The sequence below is a fragment of the Camelus ferus genome, chromosome 6 (genome assembly GCF_009834535.1).
Source record: "Camelus ferus isolate YT-003-E chromosome 6, BCGSAC_Cfer_1.0, whole genome shotgun sequence".
NCBI lineage: Eukaryota > Metazoa > Chordata > Mammalia > Artiodactyla > Camelidae > Camelus > Camelus ferus.
In genome coordinates, this window is record NC_045701.1 from 3,845,543 (window position 1) to 3,866,759 (window position 21,217).

At 52.5% G+C, this 21,217-nt stretch overlaps 1 protein-coding gene and 1 long non-coding RNA gene across 6 annotated transcripts; one reads left to right on the plus strand and one right to left on the minus strand.

Moving 5' to 3' along the window:
* The first annotated feature begins 3,465 nt into the window (after positions 1-3,465).
* On the plus strand, positions 3,466-11,671 carry PIF1 (PIF1 5'-to-3' DNA helicase). 5 transcript variants are annotated; one of them, XM_032480957.1, is made up of 13 exons: positions 3,466-4,012; positions 4,198-4,774; positions 5,642-5,774; positions 5,856-5,981; positions 6,100-6,253; positions 6,342-6,456; positions 6,533-6,639; positions 7,819-7,967; positions 8,301-8,407; positions 9,125-9,212; positions 9,364-9,509; positions 10,151-10,342; positions 10,562-11,671. In XM_032480957.1, exons 2-13 carry the CDS (start codon positions 4,217-4,219, stop codon positions 10,619-10,621), a joined length of 1,935 nt encoding a protein of 644 aa, XP_032336848.1. In that variant the 5' UTR covers positions 3,466-4,012; positions 4,198-4,216; the 3' UTR covers positions 10,622-11,671. The 5 variants fall into 5 exon arrangements, with proteins under 5 accessions (XP_032336848.1, XP_032336849.1, XP_032336846.1 ...); XM_032480958.1 differs by having other exon boundaries at positions 7,828-7,967; XM_032480955.1 differs by having other exon boundaries at positions 5,642-5,981.
* LOC116664061 lies at positions 10,319-20,268 on the minus strand. Its single transcript, XR_004320368.1, has 3 exons — positions 15,101-20,268; positions 14,891-14,986; positions 10,319-10,622 (listed from the first exon to the last, which is right to left on the minus strand). It is a non-coding gene; the product is annotated as an uncharacterized LOC116664061 (long non-coding RNA).
* Between the last annotated feature and the right edge of the window lie 949 nt (positions 20,269-21,217).

Below are 21,217 nucleotides of genomic sequence, written 5' to 3' on the forward strand. Positions count from 1 at the left end.
GTTCATCAATTGTACCAAATATGCCACACTGATGAGGGATGTTGAGGGTAGGGGAGTGTATATGTGTGGGTGGGAAGGGCTATGTGCGAACTCTGTATTTTCTGCTCAATTCGGTTGTGAACCTGAAACTGCTCTAAAAGAATAACGTCTATTTTTTAAAAATGAACCAACTACTAATACACTCAGCAACATGGATGAATCTCAAAATCATACTGATGAAAGAAGCCAATACACATATGAATACATATTGTATAATTCCATCTAGAAGAAGTTCTAGAACAAGTTAAATAATCTATAGTGAAAACAAAATCGGAACAGGGGTTGCCTGAGGGTTGAGGGTGATTAAGAAGGGTCGTGAGGGAGCTTTTTAGGTGATGGTAATGTTCTTACAAGTTTGTGCAATGAAGAAAATGTCCTGCATCTGTTCTATATCCTGATAAGGGTTTAGACCTCACAGTTATATGCATTTGTCAAAACTCGTGTCACAATAAGCTTAATATTTGTGCATTTCACTACGTGTAAAATTTTCATCAAAAAGGTAAGCATAAACTCTAGTTAATGCAATGTACGTTGAAGTATTTAGATGTGAAATATACTGTGGTCTGCAACTTTGAAATGCATAACACAAGAGTCATTGATGAAAGGGAGAATGGTTAGATGGTTAGAAGTGATAAAACAAATACAGCAAAATACTAATTGTAGAATCTTGATGGTAGTTATATGAATGTTCACCATAGAAGTCTTTTAATCTTTCTGTATATGTTAGATTATTTTTTGGAATAAAATGTTGGGGGTACCCAAGGCTGAGAGGAGAGAGGAATGTAGAGTTATTATCTAATGGGTACATAGTTTCTGTATGGGAATAATGAAATTTTTCTGAAAATAATGGTGATGGTTATACAACATGTGAATGTACTTAATGGCAATGAATTATACAGTTAAAAATAATCAAAATGAACCGACAACGTAATGCCATTTGCAGCAACATGCATGCTCCTGGAGAATGTCATTCTAAGTGAAGTAAGCCAGAAAGAGAAAGAAAAATACCATATGAGATCGCTCATATGTGGAATCTAAAAAACAAAAACACAAAAACAAACAAACAAACAAACAAAAACAAAGTGTAAATACAGGACAGAAATAGACTCATAGACAGAGAATACAGACTTGTGGTTGCCAGGGGGGTGGAGGGTGGGAAGGGATAGAATGGGATTACAAAATTGTAGAATAGATAAACAACATTACACTGTATAGCACAGGGAAATATACACAAAATGTTATGATAACTCACAGAGGAAAAAAATGTGACAATGAGTGTGTATATGTCCATGAATGACTGAAATATTGTGCTAAACACTGGAATTTGACACAACATTGTAAAATGATTATAAATCAATAAAAAATGTTAAAAAAATAATCAAAATGGTGAATTTTATGTTATGTATATTTTATAATTAAAAAATGTTTGAATGCCAAAAGAAAAAACAATGTTGGGGGAAAATCCACGTCGAAGTCTCCATGCTTTCTCTAGAACCGGTCTGGGGTACTTACTACAGAGAGAAAGGAGAAGACAGCAGGCTGCATGAGTGTGCTAGGTCCACACTGAGCAGAGGGTCGTGGGAAGAGAGAGCATAGGCTTTGCAAATAGACAGATGTGGGTTCATAATCCCAGCTTTCACTTTCTAGCTGTATGACTGTATTTGTTTCTTACTGCAATAGCTGCTGTATCGAATTACCACAAATTTTGTGCCTCAAAACAACACAAATGTATTATCTTGCAGTTCTGGAGGCCTGAAATGTGTCTCACGGGACTAATATCAAGAGCTGTGCTTGATATTAGAATCTGGGGGAGGTGGAGTCTACCTCCTTACTTTTCTAGCTTCTAGAAACTGCCTGTATTCTATGGCTTGGCTCATGGCCTTTTCCTCCTTTTTCAAAAGCCAGCAGTAACATCTTCAAATCAATCTTTCTCTGTGACACACACACACACACTCTCGCATGCCCCTCTGTTTCTTAATCATAACTTCTTTGATTCTCTAGCCTCCTTTTTAAGAGTCCACCCAGATAACCCAGAATAATCTCCCCAACTGCAGATCCTTAACTTATCACATCTGCAAAGTCCCTTTTTGTCATGTAAGATACCATTTTCACAAAAGGAACTTGGGGTTAGGATGCACACGTCTTGAGAGGGAGCCATTATTCTGCCTACCACAGTGACATTAAAATTTTGTCCTGTGCCACTAGTACTCATAAGTCAAGACGACACTGAAGAGGAAAAATATTTCTCAGGATTTTTTTCTAACAGTTTTATTGAGACATAATTCACATATGATACAATTTACTCATTTAAAGCAAATAGTGATGATTTTTAGTATAGTCACAAAGTTGTATAATCATTACCTTTTCAAGTTTCTCCATTTTTAAATATGAGGAAACAAAGGCTTGAGACATTAAAGAAACTTGCTTAGAATAAAATCTAACTGGCAGGACTGGGCAATGCAGTGGCTGTCAAGAGCTGAGATTCCAGTCCAGGCCTGGACTCCCTTCACTAAGTCAGACGGGTCACCTGAGAGCAGTGTGGTGTAGTAGTTAAACAAGCAGGCTTAGATTTGGGTTCAAGATTTTGTTTTTCTATCTACAATCTATGCAATATCTGATAGAAGCCTCGGTTTCCTCATTTGAAAAATGAGGGCAGTTCAATAAATAAGGGGGCTGACTGACATAGGATCCCTTCCAGCTATGTCATTCCAAGACTTTTAATGACTAGGAAAAAGATAATTAAAAATAATTTCCCTAAGCATCCAGTGCGATGACAAGGTTATGAATTCCCTGAAGACAGAGGCTCACACACTTCCCTTGTACTCTGAGCACCTGGCCACAGGTCTCAGTTCCTCACTAATGGGCCTCAGCCTGGTGGGAAAGGCAAATTCGTATAACGATGCTTACACATGGAAAGAGTTGGCGAGGGGGGCAGGGAGGGGCGCAGGCAGCTGGAGCGGCAGGCCATGGGAGGGGTCTGCCCAAAAGTCGGCAAAGGTCCTGTGAGTGTAAACAGGGATAGGAGAAATCAGAGGCAATTCTTCCCCAAGGCCAAGTTCAGCCGCTGTATGAGAGCTAGAGGGGAGGGAGAGTGTGTTGGAGGCATGGTTCTGAAAATTAATCTTCAGAGATTCCATGGGTGACAAGAAACCACGAGCCGCCCAGCTGCAGTCCCTACCCTCTCCCACCACGCCCACTCGTCCACCCGACTTGGTATGCTCCGCCACCACTATAAGCCTCCTTCCTTCGGTGCGCTATTGGTACTACCCAAGCTTGGAGAGTTAAAACCCAGAGAAAGACACGCCCATTGTCACGCCCCTGTCTCTGATTGGCTGGAAAATTTAAAGATCCGGCCGGTGATAGGCTGATTTTCTACTCCCAGGATTTGAAAGTTCCTAGTGTATGACCTTTGGCTGCCGGTCGGCTCTGATCAGCTTGTTCGTCCGCGGGCCGGCGCAAGTGAGTGTCCACTCGATCCCAGAGGTGGGAGGCAGAGAGCCTGCTTCTTCAAGGGGCTAAAGTGCATGCGAATGGGTCAGATGGCGGGAGAATGGCTTTCGGACTTCAGGATCCCTCCGCGATTTCTCTAGCCTAAGATTCTTACCCCACCTTGGAGATGGGAGTCACACGAGCCCAGACTCCTACCAGCCGCCGTTGGCCTCTCTCAGCCTGTTTTCCACTTCTATACACGGGGAATAGTGAGACCTGCTTGGCTGTATATAAACCAGTGAACCTGGAAAACGAAGGCGCTGATTACATGTCAGTCTCCTGCTCACCTCCTCACGTGAGAGTCCCTTGCTTCCTGGGGAGAGGACTCTGAGGATTCCCGTGCCTGTACTGGGTCATTTTGAAGCAGACTTCTTCTCTATTCAGAGGATCCCTTCTTCTGTTACCCTAGTCGGAAAGCCGAGGTTCCCCAATCCCGGGTGCGCTTGACGCTGCCTATCCACCGCTCTGGAAATTTTTGTGTTAGGTGAGTAACTTATAAGAGAATTTCCGGTTTGCCCCAGGGCCCTTTTATTGTCTCCATGATCTCCTGTTACCAGTGACAGTCCCCGTGACCCTATGTGGACTTGACTGGGCTCCCCGTCAAGGCCTCTATACCGCCTATGATGTCCCCTGAGTCCCTGTGATCCCTGCGCTCTGGTCTTTTTGCAGACCTGCAGAGGCGGTGGCAATGCTGTCGGGCACCCAAGCAGCGGCAGAGGAATGCGAGGACGCGGAGCTGCAGTGCCGCGTGGCTGTGGAGGAGCTGAGCCCGGGCGGGCAGCCACGAAGGCGCCAGGCCCTACGCAGCGCGGAGCTGAGCCTGGGTCGGAACGAGCGCCGCGAGTTGATGCTGAGGCTGCAGGCGCCCGGGCCCGCGGGGCGGCCGCGCTGCTTCCCCCTGCGCGCCGCGCGCCTCTTCACCCGCTTCGCCGCGGAGGGGCGTAGCACTCTGCGGCTCCCCGCCGACAGCGCTCCCCGGGCCGGCGCCGTGCAGCTGCTGCTCTCCGACTGCCCCCCAGACCGCCTGCGCCGCTTCCTGCGCACGCTGCGCCTCAAGCTGGCCGCGGACCCCGGTCCCGGGCCGGCCTCCGCCCGCACGCAGCTGCTTGGCCCGCGGCCTCGCGACTTCGTCACTATCAGTCCCTTGCAGCCCGAGGAGCTGCGGCGCGCGGCGGCCACCCGGGTCACGGACACCACGCCAGTGAAGCGGCCCACGGAGCCCCGGTCAGAGACCAAGCCCAGCACCGTGAGGACAGGAACGGGGCGACGCTTTGGGGCGTGGGTGTGCTACTGAGATGGAAGAGACCGAGGAGGCCCCAGTTTGGGGGTGCGGGAGATGGTGGCGGTATTTGAGATGGCTGCTGGTTGTCTCAGAGAAGATGCCCACTGGATTTATGAGTATTACAGGGATATGGGAACTGTGCACTGTGTTTCTCATAGTGCAAAGCCTGAGACTGGGCAAGCGATAATAGGAAAAGGGGACCCAGGCCACATTAAAAGAGAAAGCAGAGAAGGTGATTCAGAAGAAAAGTAGGAATATGGTCGCTCTGGAGGAGAGGAGCTTTCAGAGAGTCCGAGAGGGTCAGCTCTGTCGGAGCAGATAACAGGTCCAATCAGATGGGGGGACAAAGTCTGGGGAGGCGGGGAGTTGACAGTATTTGCGAACTGGAACAGATGGATCGCAGACCACGGGGGTTTGAGATTAAGCTGGTGAGAAGATGGAGATGGGGCCCTGGCTAAGCAAGGTTTTGCTTGGGTGTTTGGGGGTGAGAGAGAGGTTTGTGACAGGAAGAGTAGTGAAAAGGAAGGATGGGTAAGAGGACCAGGATAGTTAGGGAACCCAGGGGAGGGAGCTGAGGGAGAATCTGGACCCCCACACAGGGGTCTTCAGGGCACCAGGGGTCAGTGGAGACCCAGAGACCCAGCCTTGGCCCCTTCCTCAAGGAGAGACTTGGACCCCTAAGGTTACTGGCAAGATCTCCAAATAAACCAAGGCTGCCCAAGGCCTCTACGGAGCGAAGCAAGCAGAGACACAAGGGTCTACCAGGCCAAGAATGGAGGGGACAATGCCTAGGGGATGTGGGGAGGCTCTGAGACAGCCCTGTCCCCTCAGGAATCCCCAAGGTGGCCCCTGCCTGTGAAGAAGCTGAGCTTGCCCTCAACCAAACCACAGCTTTCCAAGGAACAAGCTGCTGTGCTGAGGGTCGTCCTGAAAGGCCAGAGCATTTTCTTCACAGGGAGTGCAGGTAGTTGGGACAGTGGGTGTGGGGAGAACGGCGGTGCGCTGGGATGGAGGAGAGGTCGCCCTGACTTTGCCCTCTGCCCAGGGACAGGGAAGTCTTATCTGTTGAAGCGTATCCTGGGCTCCCTGCCTCCCACAGGCACTGTGGCCACTGCCAGCACTGGAGTGGCAGCCTGCCACATCGGGGGTACTACCCTCCATGCCTTTGCAGGTAAGTGAGAGCCCCTTGGGCTTGAACAAGAAGCAAGCCAGGCTGGTGGGACGGGAGAGGAGGTCAGTGTTGAGACAGGGCTGGGCTCTCAGCCCAGGCTGAATAGTGTTACTCGCAGGCATTGGCTCGGGCCAGGCTCCTCTGGCCCAGTGTGTGGCCCTGGCCCAGCGGCCAGGTGTGCGGCAGGGTTGGCTGAACTGTCAGCGGCTAGTCATTGATGAGATCTCCATGGTGGAGGCAGATCTGTTTGACAAGCTGGAGGCCGTGGCCAGGTCAGTATGTGCCATGAGGGCTGGGTTCTGGTGGTCTAGATGGAACCCACCTGCCCCAGCCCCTAAAGCACCCCGTGCTCCTCTTCAGAGCTGTCCGGCAGCAGAACAAGCCATTTGGAGGGATCCAGCTGATCATCTGTGGGGACTTCCTGCAGCTGCCGCCCGTAACCAAGGGATCCCAGCCCCCACAGTTCTGCTTCCAGGTACCACTCACCCTCTGGCCCTAACCCCCACAGGAGTTTGCTCTGCTCCCTGACACCCCCACCTTGCCCCCACCAGGCCAAGAGCTGGAGGAGGTGTGTCCCAGTGATCCTGGAGCTGACTGAGGTGTGGAGACAGGCAGACAAGACCTTCATCTCTCTGCTGCAAGCTGTGCGGCTGGGCAGGTGGGCCCTGGAGAATAGAGAAGGGGCCATAGGATGAAGATCCAAGCGTGGGTCAGAGAGGAGCACAGAGACCCAGAGAAGGGAGAGAAATGCTTCACTGCTCCATAGGAGACAGTCACTCTGTGAGCGCTGGGACCCAGCCTCCCCCGGGGTTGGGTCCCTATCACCCAGCACAGGGCCTGGCACAGAGCACATCCCAGGGAAGTATGGGCACATGGAGACAAGACTTATTCAGAGATGTTAACACTCCCATTTCACAGATTCAGAAACTGGGGTTCAAAGAGGTGAAGTGACTTGCCAAAGTGGCTGAGCTGGAACTTGACCATTGGTCTGACTCTAAAACCCAAGTTCCTTCTACTTAGAGCCTGTGGTGGGGGTCACTTGGTGGGGAAGGGGAGTTTGCTGACATGATCCCACCCCAGCTGGGACAAAAGGTTGAAATGCTACAACTACTCTAACATCAGAGCGGAAAGGAGGCCAGGAGGGAGGATGATACGGGCCAGAGCTGGGCATTGAGAGCCAGGTCAGGTTGGGATGGAATGAGGGGGGGGGGGGGTGATGAGGAGCTTTCTATGCCTGGGGACAGGAGGCAAGTAGGAAGGTGCACAGCACGCACCAGCAAGTGTGGGGGACAGGAGAAAGGCTGAGTGGCACAGCAGTGAGAGGTGGTCCCAATCTTCCCCTTCCTCCCACTTGAATTACTACAGCACCCAGGCTTCCCCTGGAGGAGGACTTGAATTGGGGGAAAATAGAAACGTAGGCTAGATTTTTTTTCCCCTAAGGCAGTAGGCAAGGGGCTAGAAAATTGTAGCCTGGAGGCTAATCTGATTATAGGGTACCAGTATTACAGGGTTTCAACCCCAGTGCCTCCTCTAGGTCTCTAAATTTCTAGCCTGTGCTTGCTCCTCATATCCAACTTCCTCAGGAGCCCTGGGGCTGGGACGGTGGCTAGCTCTGACCTGGGGCAGACACAGAGAAGGGTCCACACTCACGATCACAGCCAAGCGCCACCCCCATGCTCCAAGTGAGGAAGGAACAAGCCAGCCTGGGGAACCAGCAAATCCTGCCCTGGTGTCCACATCCAGTACCCCAGGCCTGACCCATGGCCACAGCCTGGGATGACCAGCCCAAGTGCCCTGCATTCCCTGGTGTTGAGGTTATCACACCCTGATGGCCCAGTCTCCACAGGTGCTCGGATGAGGTCACCCGCCAGCTCCGGGCCACAGCTGCCCACAAAGTGGGGCGAGATGGGATTGTGGCCACAAGGCTCTGCACCCACCAGGATGACGTGGCCCTTACCAATGAGAAGCGGCTGCAGGAGCTACCAGGTGAGCAAGGAGCTAGGTCTGGGCAAGACCAGCTGAGCCCAAGCAGCCTGGGCCCTTGGCAGCATTTGCATATCTAGGCCCCCAACCTCTGTGGCCATAAAGTCCCTTACGTTTACAGATGTAATTGTGACTTTGAGAGATGTGACTTTGCATGGGTCAAGATCACTCAGCCAGCAAACACTGCAAGTGACACCTGAAGCCAGGCCTCTGATTCCAAAGCCTCAGCTAGTCCTCACTACCTCTGCCATGCCCTGGTCTAATACATGTTTTCAGAAACTGAGCCACTAGTCAGTGGCTTGTAATTAATCTGCTTGCCTGACTCTCTTTTCCCAGGTGAAATACACAGCTTTGAGGCCATGGACAGTGACCCTGAGCAGGCCCGGACCCTGGATGCCCAGTGTCCCGTCAGCCAGCTCCTTCAGCTAAAGCTGGGGGCACAGGTGAGTGGGAAGCAGGGCCCAGATCCTGGGAGCTTGGGCCTCCCCGATCCTCGCCCCTCTGCACAGACCATTCCACAGCCGGAGGGCCCAGCTGGGACCACAGCAAACTCCTTCTCTCCTGTTCCCACCCGCCTTCCTGTCTTCCGCTTTCCATTGCCCTCCTCTTCCTACCCCAGGAGCTCTAAGCAGCATTGCTTTAGACAAATCCCTTTCCTTTGCTGAAGCTTGGTTTCTTCATCTCTAAATCCATAGTAAGATACCTCCCGCACATGGTTGTCTTCTGTAGTGTGCCCTGTCCTGTGAGCATCCCCCTTCCTTCCACAATGGTGAGGGTGGCCAAATGGGAGCCTCTCCTCGGGTTCCAAAAGGCACCCAGGGGGAAAACACAGGCACAGTGGTTGGAAGAGGGCTGTCCCTCAGGACTGTGGCCCATACACACACTTGTAACAGATGTCATTTTCAGAGCCCTGCAATGTCTGTCACCTTATTGTTCTTTACCCCCTCCTTCTGAGCAAACTGAGCAAATGTCATTCCCCTTTGACACAAGGGGAAACTGAGATCTGGGGAAATAAAACAGCTTGCTGCAGGGGTCCCGGCAGACTCAGCGCACCTCCGTGACATCCCCCAGCCTCCGAGAACGGCTGCAGTGACCCTGGAGCTGAGGCCAGGCATAGGGATGCACTGCCCTCCACACCTCCAGCTTCCTTCCCCTTGCAGGTGATGCTGGTGAAGAACTTGGCAGTGTCTCGGGGCCTGGTGAATGGCGCCCGAGGGGTGGTAGTCGGGTTCGAGGCCGAGGGGAGAGGTAAGTGACCGGGGAGCAGTCCTACTGGCTGGGGTTGCAGCAGGGGCCCTGGTTAGTGTGAAGAGGAAAAGGCTAGCACGGGAGGGTGAGCTGGTCCTCACCTCGGAGCCTTGAAGCTGAGCTGAAAGGTGGGACTTCACTCCTCCCTCAGGGCTGCCCCAGGTGCGGTTCCTGTGTGGAGTCACTGAGGTCATCCGTGCTGACCGCTGGACGGTGCAGGCTACGGGGGGCCAGCTCCTCAGCCGGCAGCAACTGCCCCTCCAGCTGGCCTGGGCGATATCCATCCACAAGAGCCAGGTGAGCAGCCAGTGCAGGGGAGGGGTCAGAACATGGCACAGGGGGACAGGATGGGCCTGGGACATGTTGAAGGGGGTGGGGGGGGGGTCTTAAAGGCTTTGTGGGGATTGAACTTGCCCTGGATGGAAAGTTCCAGGCCAGCTGTAGAATAAACCTTTCGTGCATTTCCCATCCCGCCTCCTCTCTTTCCTGGATACATACACTTTCCCTCTGTCATCTCCTGCCCTGCCATTTTCTGAGCCACTACCAGATATGTTCATTGGTATCCTTATGACAACTACATGAGGTATAGGTGACATAATCATTCCTATTTTACAGAAGAGGAAACCAAGGCTCAGAGAGTTTAAGTAACATGTCCAAGGTCACACAGCTAGTGTGAGGCAGAGTCAGGATTCATTTCCATGCCTGTCTGACTCAGACCTGAGCTCTTTCCTTTCATCCTTATGCCTCCAGTCTTATCCCAGATCTCTGTCTCCTGGACCCCCCGCCCCCGACCCAGACACCAGTCTGCTGTCAGCCTGTCTCTCTGGCTTGAGGAAACTCTGGACTGGGCAAGGAGATCAGGGGCAACAGCTGGGCCAGTGGACATGGGACACGAATTCATGCTGAGCTGGTTCCAGCCCTGTCCTTCCATCCCCCAGGGCATGTCCCTGGACTGCGTGGAGATCTCTCTGAGCCGTGTGTTTGCCAGCGGCCAGGCCTACGTGGCCCTTTCTCGGGCCCGCAGCTTGCAGGGCCTGCGTGTGCTGGACTTTGACCCTATGGTAGTTCGCTGTGACCCCCGTGTCCTGAGCTTCTATGCTACCCTGCGGCAGGCCAGGGGCCTCAGCCTGGTAAGAGGAGTCACCCAATGGTGGGCCATGTGGCCGTGGGCAGCCTGGGAGCTGGGATGGAGGGGAGGCCAAGGGACCCTGGGCTGGAGATGGCAGAGCCTCCTCTGGCTCCATTGCGGAGGGAGGGGCAAGAAGAAGGAGATGCTGGTCCCCAGGCTGTGGCTCTGGCTCTGGGGGACAGCACAAGCCCATGACTGGGTTTCTTTGGCTCTGGTCCAGGGGTCCCCAAATGACAGTGAGGCAGCCTCAGACCAGGAGAACGTGGACCCGAACCTCTGATCTGCAAAGAGAAGACAAAGGATGGTCTTCACTCCTCCTGCTCCCTAGTGGGCTGGCCCCAGGGTGCACCTGGGGGAGGGTAGTCAGTGTCCCTGTCTCCCTTCATCAGGGGCTCTCAGCCTTCTGGCAGAGCTCAGGGGAGAGTGCTTCCCACCCATTTGCCAGCTGTGCCTCAGTTTCTCCTCTTGCCCTGGGGGAGATGCTTCCAGGGTCAGGAGTTGGGAATGGGCCTGTGGTGGGGGCTGGCGTTCTAGGACAGAGCTTTCTGCGAGGTGTCTGCCTCGGGGCCACACGCTTGTGAATGGCGCTCCCTTTGGGCTGCAGAGGGGAGAGGTGGTGAAACAAGTGCTCCAAGAGCAGGGACAGACGGGCGGGGTCCCAGCGGAGGACGCAGGCAGAGTACAGGCCCCAAGCAGAGACGGGAACCTGGGGGCATCTTCACAGCTAGACCCAGCCCAGCACAAGTCAGGACGAACCCCCTCCAGACCCCAACCTGAGAACACGCACTGCCTCTACCTGAGGCTGCTCTTTTGGGGAAGAAATCATGTGTCAGGGTATTGAAATAGATGCTCTCAGACTGTATTTATTTAGGACAAATAAACTCATGAATTGTGTGAGGACTGCGAGCTGAGTCTTCTGCTCTCTAAGAACCCCTGCCTGGGGCACTGGCTGACCCTTTCCAGGGAGGCTCCTGTCCCTACCCACATGCACAAGAGGTGTTTGTTACGATGGCTGAGCTCACAGCGCGCACCCTTATGTGAGGTTTTGTTAATATCACTGGTTATTTGGAAAAGCTGAGTTACCTGAGTGAGGCTGGTGACTCACAATGAAAAGACAAGGTGAATCGCCGCCACCCAAAGTCAAACAAGGACACACACTAGAGACTCTAGAGGATTCTCATGGTGGGAAATGGGCCTGTCACAGTGGCTAGATGCTGGGGGCCTCGGCTGAAACTTTCTCATTTTGTGCCTTGCTGGGGCTGCAGGTTGGATGGTCTGATCAGCATAGCTTTGGTTGATCAAAAAGCCTGATGGAAATTGCTCAGGGGCCCTCATAGGCTGGCAAAGACTATTAAGGGTCTCTGCTTAAGAGTGAAAAGGTGTCGATCCTGGTTGGTAAATACGGGTTAAAGTGGAAGCACGCATTGACAGCTCTAGAGAGCAAAGGCTATTTATTGATTTATTGAAGTATAGTTGATTTATAGTGTTTCAGGTGTAAGCAATACTATTTAAAAGTAAAACTGCCAATGGTGGAAGGAGTCAAGAAGGATGAAACCATGCTGGTTGCTGGGGGACATGAAATCTTGGATGCCTTGCCTTCCAAAAACCAGCGGAGGCCCCAGCGCACAGAGTGGGTGCTCAGGGAGTGTCTGGTTAAATGGGGGCTCAGTGCTATGGCAGTTCGGAGGGTCTGCAGGGCCTCAAAACTTCACTGTGGGCTTCATGGAGACATGGAGACACCAGAGACCCCACAGCAAACCAGAGCGACATGGCCCTGCCTCGGGATGCTTATGGTTACAGGAGGGAGACCGATTACAAACAAGCAAGCAAATAACCTCAAACTGTTAGTGAATAATCAACTAACAGAACTTGCAGGTGGGGAGCGATCGCTTTGAGGATGGTCGGAGAAAAGGACTCTGGGGTGAATGCCTTCCCCTCACACCTCCCTGACTTCACTACGTGTTGGTAGTACATCTGAACTGCCCAGATTCACCCTTCATGACTTGTCCCGACGTCACCTCCTGTTTCCCAGCACCTAGCCCCGCCCCTCTCTAGGCCGAATGGTCGGTTCCTGTCTCTGAGCACATACATTGTGCTGTCCTTTGCTGTGGGCCTGTCTCCTGCACCAGAACATTCTCAGAACATGACTGAGTCTCCTGACTCCTGCAGTCCCAGGGTCCAGCTCAGCCCCTGGAATGGGGCAGGCAGATAGCAGAGAATAAAGGAATGAAAAGATGTGGAAAGCCTGCAGTTAGGGGACCAGGAAGGCCTGCCTGCAGCCTCCCTGAGCCTGCGGCCCTGATGATGAGGGTGTCTGTGCTGCTGCTTGTGGGAGACAATGGGGATGGAAACCCCTTCGGTTTCCTCCCTGCTTGCCTAGTTGTGGGGACTTCCTACTCTCCCCTCCACTCCAGAAGGAAGACTGGAGATGAGTTTGTCAGGCGGACAAGTTGGAGAAAGGCTTTTAGGAAAAGAGAACTCTGTAGTATAAAAGTACAGAGGAGTGGAAGATGGATGGAGCTCACTGGTCCACTTTAAAGACTTTAAAGCAAGAGAAGATGGGAGTTGAGGGAGTAAGGCCTATCCCTGAGGGTGCTCAGCACAAAGTGAGAGCCCTTGGGGTTGGGGGGAGAGGGGTTCCTGTGAGTCCCACGTCCTGCTGGCCCCCATTTGTCTTGTCTCCCCTGCCTCAATGCTCCCTCAGTGCCTCTGTGAGTAGTTAGCAATTTCCATGTCTGTCTAGCCCTAGAATAAGGTGGATCTCTCGGTATTAAGAGACCTGGCTTAGATGTCTTTGTGAGCCAAAGCATTCAGCATGACTTTAGAAAGGAGACACTTCATAAAATCTTTGGCAAATTAAAGTGCCATCCTCTGATTTTGCCGAGAGGGTAGCTGAGGCCCCGGGAGCTAGGCAGTAGTAGAACACTTGGTGTTCGTGGAGCTGTCCGAAGAGAGTATGATGTGGGGCTGAGATGGCAGGACCAGTGGAGTGCCTACTTTCACCCTACCCTCAGTCGGGAGGCCAGGGGAGGGCCTAGCTAGGCATGACCTCCTTTCTGAGGTCCTGGCATAATTTGCCAAACCCAGAAAGGCCAATGGTGGTGCTCAGACTTCATCCCAGAGTAGCCAGGCCCTCCTGCTCCCCAAGCACGACACACTATGCACCACTAGGTGGCAGCAAGTGGTCATTCAGTCTCTTCCCAGACACCTGGCGGGTCCTTTGTCTCCCAGTCTCTGTGCCTGGGAGGGCCACCCCAGGAGCTGGGCAGACAGTAGGCTTAGGGAAGGGTAGTTTCCTTTGCTGAGAAGCTTGTACTGGGTATCTTGGATCTGGAACCCAAGTCCCAGGGTCCTGGGTTTTTTGCAGTCAGCAGAGGGTCCTGAAGCCAGATACTGGCTCCACCACGTCCCATGTAACCTTGGACATGCTGCCTAAATCCTCAGCCCAAGTTTCATCGTTAGCAATGGGGATACAACAGGTAAAGAGCTGGGGTGGGGACAGGCATGTGGTAAACGCTCATGGCTAGTTCCTATTGGCCTTTATTTCACATACCTGAGGAGGCCACCCTGCAGCCTCCCTCCCCTGTCCCTCCCCCTCCCCCTGACTCTCCAGTGGCCAGCGAATAACAAAGAGAACTAGCAGGAGCCCAGAGTAAAGGCTCTCTTTCAGTCTTCCTTCCCAGAGGACCCAGGTTGTGCCCAGCCTCTAAAGGGGAAGTGAGAATGAAGTCTTATCCCTTCTCCTTCCCGCAACAAACTGGTGTCGTAGCCCGGGTCGACGAGCGCGCCTTTTCCCACATGTGCCTGTCAGTGGGCGGGCAGGTGGGAGGCCAGGGCGCCCGGTAAAGGCTTGGGGTGGGCATCCTGGTGGAAACGAATGTGGCTTCACGGCGCCTGCCTTTCCTAGCAGCACAGATGCACCCGCTGGGCACTGACTTCTGTTCCAGGAGGGCGTTCTGTGGGAAGGGAGCTGCTGAGGGTGCGTGTGTATAACCGCCCCCCTCTTCTTGCCTCGGTCCGCCTTCTTATCTGGGCGTCTTTGACGACTCTATGAGGGGGATCTTTAGTTTACAAAGGAGATGCAGGCTCACAGAAGGCAGGCAGCTCAAGGTCACACGGCTGTAAATGGCAGAGCCAAGAGGGACACAGGTGTCTGAGGCCACACCTCAGAGTTCAAGGCCTTTGCACAAAGGAGGAAGCAGGCGTGCTTCCTTGCCCCTGGCTTTGTCCCTGAAACCTCACACTCTAGACTCCATTTCTTTAGGATTCCAAGAGCATCACCTGCTGAGACATAAATGGCTGGGAGGGGCTGAAATGGAAGGGGAGGAGCTTGGAAGGAGACCCTGAATAGGGTTGTAAACCCAGGTGCCAGACCAGCCCCACCGGGAGGAGGCTGACAGCCAGCCCACCTTCCGCTCCTCAAACTCGTATCCCCTTGGCTCCAGCTCTCCATCAGCCTTGCAGCCTCCCGGGGCACGCCCGCCCCAGGTGCCCCCTCGCGGCCCTCCCCCAGCTGGTGTTGGGTTCAGTAAGCAGAGCCCCAGCTCACCTGGGAAGGTGCCGAGTGAGGAGGGCGTCCAGTTACAAGCTGGGGCTGGGAGGACAGGCAGGGGCAACCCAGGGGCAGGAGCCGGAGGGCTGGGACCTGGTGGTGGGGGTAGGTATCAGAGGGAGGCCCCAAGAGCCCCCTCACCCCCGCAGAAGCCCCATCCCCGCTGTAGGAGGTCTTAGCTTCTGGGCCCCTTGCCTCCCGGAACACCTGCTTCCAGCTCCTAGGGGCTGCAGGAGAACGACCACGGCATCCGCCTCAGATGCCGTGTGGCAGCTAGCACACCCGTCAGCTCCCTGAGCGGGGCCTCAGTTTCCCCTGCCTCAGAATGGGTTAGGCTGGGAATAAGACCTGTGTGACCGATCTACCACAGCCGGGGACTGAGCTAGGTAAACTGTGAAGGGCTGTGCACACCCCTGGGGAGGGTGTTCTCTCCTTCAGCGCCACTCCCTTCTCTCCACCACCCAGGGTGGCCTCCTCCCCCGCCCCACACCCTGGGCCCTGGCACAGCACTCCATGCCTATTTAAGGCAAATCTCCTGATCTCCTTTTAAATAACATTCGCTCCCTGTTGTGAAGCAGGCAAGAAGGGCCAGAGCTTGGAAGAAAGGGAGGGAATCCCAGATATCCCATCAGAGAGTGGGGGGAAGGGGAGCTATGGGGGTGAAGCAGGTGTGGGAAAGTCCTTGCACCGCCTCAGCCTCCCATTTAGCCCCTCACTGCACAGGATTGGCTTTAACCCCTCTAGAGGGGCTGAGGCAATCTGAGAAGACTTCCCTGCAGCCCCTCGCATGCAGTGGGGTGGGAGGCTAAGGTACACTGCCACTCCCGGGGCCTGGGGAGGGTGTGCCTGGGTAAAGAAGTGTCACGTGAACAGCAAGGGGCATGGGAGATTCTTGGGTAAGATTGATATCTGATCTCAGCCTGCCCAGTAAGGATGAAACAACTGCTATTTGGTCCTAGAATCATCGGAGGCTCAGAGAGGCCAAGAAACCTGTCCAGGGCCACACAGCTAGTGAGTGGAAAAATCTGAAGTCCAGGCCCGGCCTGGATCCACATAGAATGCTTTCTGCCCCTCCATGCCAGGTCTCCTTGTGCCTGCTGTATGTGACAGCTGACAGTGACACATCAGGGACCAGGCATCATTCAAAGTCCCCTACACACACCCTTTGCCTGTATAGCCCCCATGCAGGGACCCTAACTCCTTCCCTTCTGCCTCCCTCCTCTTTTCTCCAGGCCGGCCCACCACACTTCTCCTTCCCCTCCTCCTAGGTCCCTGGTCCAGGCCCCCTACTTCTGGCCTGGCCCCCCAGAACAGCTCACCTTGACTTGGTTCATATGCTCAGAAACTTACAGCCAGAAAGTGGCGTGTCCCACAGCCCTCCACAGGAGCGAGGCTGGGGCACCTGCCCACTGCCGGATCCCCGCAGGGCCCTTCCCAGCAGCTCAGCTCTTCCCCTTGAGGCTGGGAGGCCCTCCTTCTCCTGTCACTTCTCTCCCTCGCCCCAGCCTTTCCTCCAGGTGCCCTGGCCACCTCCCAGGCCTCGCATCTCAGCATAGCTCTGGTCCTCACATGATCAAGATGCCCTCTTCAGGGTTCAAAAGGAGAGGATCAGGGATCCTTTACAGATCATGTTGCCTCCTCAGGACCAGACGCTCACTCCTCAGGCACGTGAGCCACAGCAGGCCAGCAGTGTCAGGCTGGACTGGGGGCTGGGAGACCAGAGTGAGGAACAAGCCTTAGCCTCATCTTCCTCTGGGCACTTGGAGCAGAAAGGGGCCACAGCCGTCAGCTGGCCCAGTGGCCTCATTTCCCAGATGAGCAACTGTAGTGCAGGGAATGGGAGGGGAGGCCCTCGAGGCCCACAGTGAGACAGAAGCCGAGCTGGGTCTTACTGGGACCCCTGGTAACCTCAGGGGGGGCTTGACCCCTGGGAGAGAAGGATCTATCATAGGAAGAAACTTGGTTCTGTGTTTAATGGGGGTGTCCTTGAGCTTTTCAGGGTCTTTCTAGCTTGACTCTACCATTCACCTCTTGTGTGACCTTGAGCAAGCCCCTTTCCCTCTTTGGGCCTCAGTTTCCTTGTGTAAAACAGGTGAGTTGGCTTTTATGATCCCTTCTTGTACCTTCCATCACCCCAGCCCCACCCCACCAGGCCTGTGCCCAGGCTCTTGTCCTAGCCCAGGCCTGACTCACAGCCCCCCAATATTGCCCTGACAGCCTCTACACTGTCTCTGGCCTTCACTCTCTTACCCTCTAATAAACAGCCCCGCACGTTGCCCAGGTAAACTCCTGGGGCTCAGGAACCCATGTGGCCCACTGTGGCCTCCTTCAGAATGATCCAGCTCATCACCTGGCATTCAGCACACCCCACCGCAGGCTCAGTTTCTTCATCTACCAGGCCCTAACAACCCCTCACTCAGGGGCCATGGTGCGGACACACAGTGGGACACAGGCGAGGAGCCTGGGAAAGGCTGGATGGCCTGAGTGGCCCTCTGGGCTTCTCTGTGCTGGAAATGCTGCCCATCCCACCCTCACTCCTTCGTTCAAATTGGCAAGGTGCTCCAAGGCTGGTTCAAGTCCCTCCCTGTCCTAGACAGGCCAGGCTTCCTCGGAGGCCCCATCAGAGGTGACCTCACCCTGGTGGAGTTCCTGCAGGGCTGGATTTCCTCGCCTGCTGGCATCTGCAGCTCCCGCCATCCGGTGAGGAACGCACAACCGGAGGCTCCTGGAGAAGCAGCCCCAGGATACTTGCTGAGGGAACGGCTGGGTCTGTTGGCTCCTGCCCATCCCGCCTTTCCTTCCCCCAGAGCTGCGTCTTTGGCCCTCGGAGACTTCCTCACTGCCAACTCCTCAGGCTCACAGCTGGGCCTCGGGGCAGACTCTCAGCTGCAGGTCTTAGACCCTGGCTTGCTCTGATCCAATGACTGGCCAAATGGACGCTCAGAACACTTCCCCAAAGTTCCAGGAAGGAGTGGCTGGCAGGAAATACAGGTTATTATAGAAGAGTCTGCTGAGGGAAGAGAAGGCAGGACCTAGAAGCTTGGAGACTTCCCACCCTGGGGTCCAAATACTGCTTCAGCCACTTAGTAGTTGCAGGGCCTTGGGAAGGTTCCCTGGTGTCTGTGAGCCTCAGTTTCCTCATCAGGAGTAATAACAACTAGCTCATCCTACGACGAGAGAATTAGATGGTGCATGCAAAGTGCTGAGCTCGTGGCCTGGGCGCCTCAAAAAACAGTAGCTCTGATCCTTAATGAGGGGGATGGGTCAAGGCCTCCAGCTGAGGGGGTGCGGGCTGTTGCTTGCTTAGCCAGAGGTAGGCAGCTGGTTAGTAGCTAGAATGAAAAACACAAAGTCCCAAGCCTGGTGCTAAGCAGTCTGCATACATTATCTCATTTAAATCTCAGCCTCTTCCTTGGTCAAAAGTAAGGGTTTAGAACAGAAACTTCCTAAAGGCCTTTCTAGTTCAAATCAAATGTTGTTTATTCTTGTTGATGGGGAGGTAACTAGGTTTATTTATCTATTTTTTAATGGAGGTACTGGGGAATCGAACCCAGGACCTTGTGCATGCCAGGCATGTGCTCTACCACAAAGCCATTCCCTCCCCTGGCTTTTCTAGTTCAGTGAGTACTTATAGAAGGTTTGCAGTTACAAAGTTCTATTTATATTACAGAGCCAACCTCTCATCCTGTGAGCGTTCTAATAGTTGTCAATGGTCACATGACCAGATCTGGGACTAGAACCAGGAGATGGCTCCATCTGTCCCCAGAGACTAGTGGCAGACTGATGGGATGGGTGAGACCTAAAAGCCCCACCAAGGGCCTAGGGAGGGGCACAGCCCTTGAAGACGGCAGTGTCACGGAAGCTGGGCTGTGGCTCCTGCCGAGCATCCGGTTCTGCCCGGCTGTGCCGGGGCCGGAGGCCCGGGTCTGGAACTCATCAGCCCCACCTGTCAGCCCTCCCCTTGCCAGCACGCGGGGGCCTTCAGTTATCGCTAAGGAGAGCGTGGCTGAGAGTGAGCTGAGGATGGCCTCACTTCAGGGGCCTGGTCTCCCTTCCCTGCTGGGGACCTTCGGGCAGGGAGCTGGGTTCCCTCAGCCAAGCACCTCCAAGTTGACCTAGCTCTGTTGTATGACAGGCACCATGAAATATGCAAAGACCTCACTTGTTCAATAAATATTTATTGAACACCAACAGTGTGCCTGGGCCTGAGCTGGCAGCGGGAAATTGGATAAAAATTCCGACCTACGTTCTAGTAAAAGAAGCCATAAAGGAGAGCAGAAGTATTATGGGAAATAAAAGAGAGTAATTTGCTTTACACAGGGTGGTCAGAGAAGGTCTCTCAGCAGAGCAAAGGCGCTGTGATAGGAAAATCTGGGGTGTTTGGAGATCAGCTAGCCTGGTGTGAGGTGGGCACACAGCGAGCTCGCCCTCCATAAATGCCAGCTGAACAAAGGAACAAATAATCATGAGGATTTCTGTGTCCAGCTGAGATGGAGCAATAGGGATGGGATTTATATCCCCACCTCAAACAATTAAAATACCCCACGAAATACATGAAACAGTGGTTCTCAAGACACTGGATGCCAGACAATGAAAAATAGTGATTTCTGAAAGTCAGGAAACAAATGAGGTGAGCCCAGTGAATGCCCCATCTCACTGCTTGAAGGCAGTCTCCAGACCAGAGTGCAGCCAGGGGAAGGCAGGTGAAGCCTGGCAGCCTCCCTGCACTGAAAGGACGAAGCTGGGAGTGCGGGACACAAGGCAGAGAACTCCACGGCTCCATATGGGGTTCCACTGTAAGTAATTCTGCTCTGTGCCTGCTTGTGAGGAAACCACCAGAAACCACGGTAAGAACCACCCTGAAGGATGAGAGAGAACAATCCTTGGAGCTCACACAGTGCAGCAAACAGTGCTGGTTCCCACAAACCAGAGTGGAAACCGCACAATTAATGGTACATTGGGTAGAGCACTCAGTGGAGTTTTTGGCTCAGAAGTGGGAGAAAACTAAATGCTGCTCTGGCTCCATCTAACAAAAGTAAGATCTGAAAGGACCAAATTGTTTCCAAGCAACTTTTGCACCTCAGAACAAAGCCCAAGAACATTTATGAGAGTACAAAGATATCCAGTACCAGGGAAGGGAGGGCATAGCTCAAGTGATAGAGTGCATGCTTAGCATGCATGAGGTCCTGGGTTCAATCCCCAATACCTCCTCTAAAAATTAAATAAATAAATAAACCTAATTAAAATTTGACTGCCTTTAAAAAAAAAATCCAGCAGCCAATAAAATAGAATTCTTAATGCCTGGCAACCAATAAAGATTAGCATGACCCATAATGAAAAGAAAAACAGTCAACTGAAACCCACCTAGAAATTACCTAGATGATAGAATTAGGAGACACAGACATTAAAACAATTATTCTAACTATATTCCATGTATGCAAGAAGATAAAGGAAAGACCAGCCATGTTAAGTAGAGATATAGGAGATATTCTTTAAAAGACTTAAATTGAGTGGTGCAGCCACTATGGAAAACAGTATGGAGATCCCTTAAAAACCTAAAAATAGAGTTACCATATGATCCAGCAACCCTACTCCTGGGCATATACCTAGAGGAAACTCTAATTTGAAAAGATACATGCACCCCAATGTTCATAGCAGCACTGTTTACAATAGCCAACACATAGAAGCAACCTAAATGTTCACTGATGGACGACTGAATAAAGAAGCTGTGGAATTTATATATACGTTTATATAGTTATATATATAGTTGTGTATGTGTACACACACACACACACACACACACACAAACAATGGAATACTACTCAGCCATAAAAAAGAATAAAATGCCATTTGCAGCAACATGGATGGACTTGGAGATAGTCATTCTAAGTGAAGTAAGCCACAAAGAGAAAGAAAAATACCATATGATATCACTTATATGTGGAACCTAAAAAAGATAACACAAATAAACTTATTTATAAAATAGAAACAGACTGACAGACATAGAAAACAAACTTAAGGTTACCAGGGGGAAAAGGGTAGGAGAGGTGGAGGGATAAATTGGGAGTTCTGGATTTGCAGATACTAACTACTATATATAAAATAGATAAACAACAAGGTCCTACTGTATAGCACAGGGAACTACATTCAATATCTTGTAATAGCCTATAATGAAAAATAATATGAAAAGAAATATATATAATATATATACAACTGAATCAGTATGCTATACACCAGATATTAACACAATATTGTTAATCTATACTTCAATAATAAAAAAAAGTAACTCAAATAAATGCCGGACCTAAAGGTAAAACTCAAAAC

What these genes read in the sequence shown, in the direction of transcription:
- PIF1 (XM_032480955.1), top strand. Translation starts at nt 4,217, where the DNA reads ATGCTGTCGGGCACCCAAGCAGCGGCAGAGGAATGCGAGGACGCGGAG. An exon ending in TACCCTCCATGCCTTTGCAG is followed by an intron (nt 5,982 to 6,099) that starts GTAAGTGAGAGC and finishes TGTTACTCGCAG; the next exon opens with GCATTGGCTCGGGCCAGGCT. An exon ending in AAGCTGGAGGCCGTGGCCAG is followed by an intron (nt 6,254 to 6,341) that starts GTCAGTATGTGC and finishes GCTCCTCTTCAG; the next exon opens with AGCTGTCCGGCAGCAGAACA.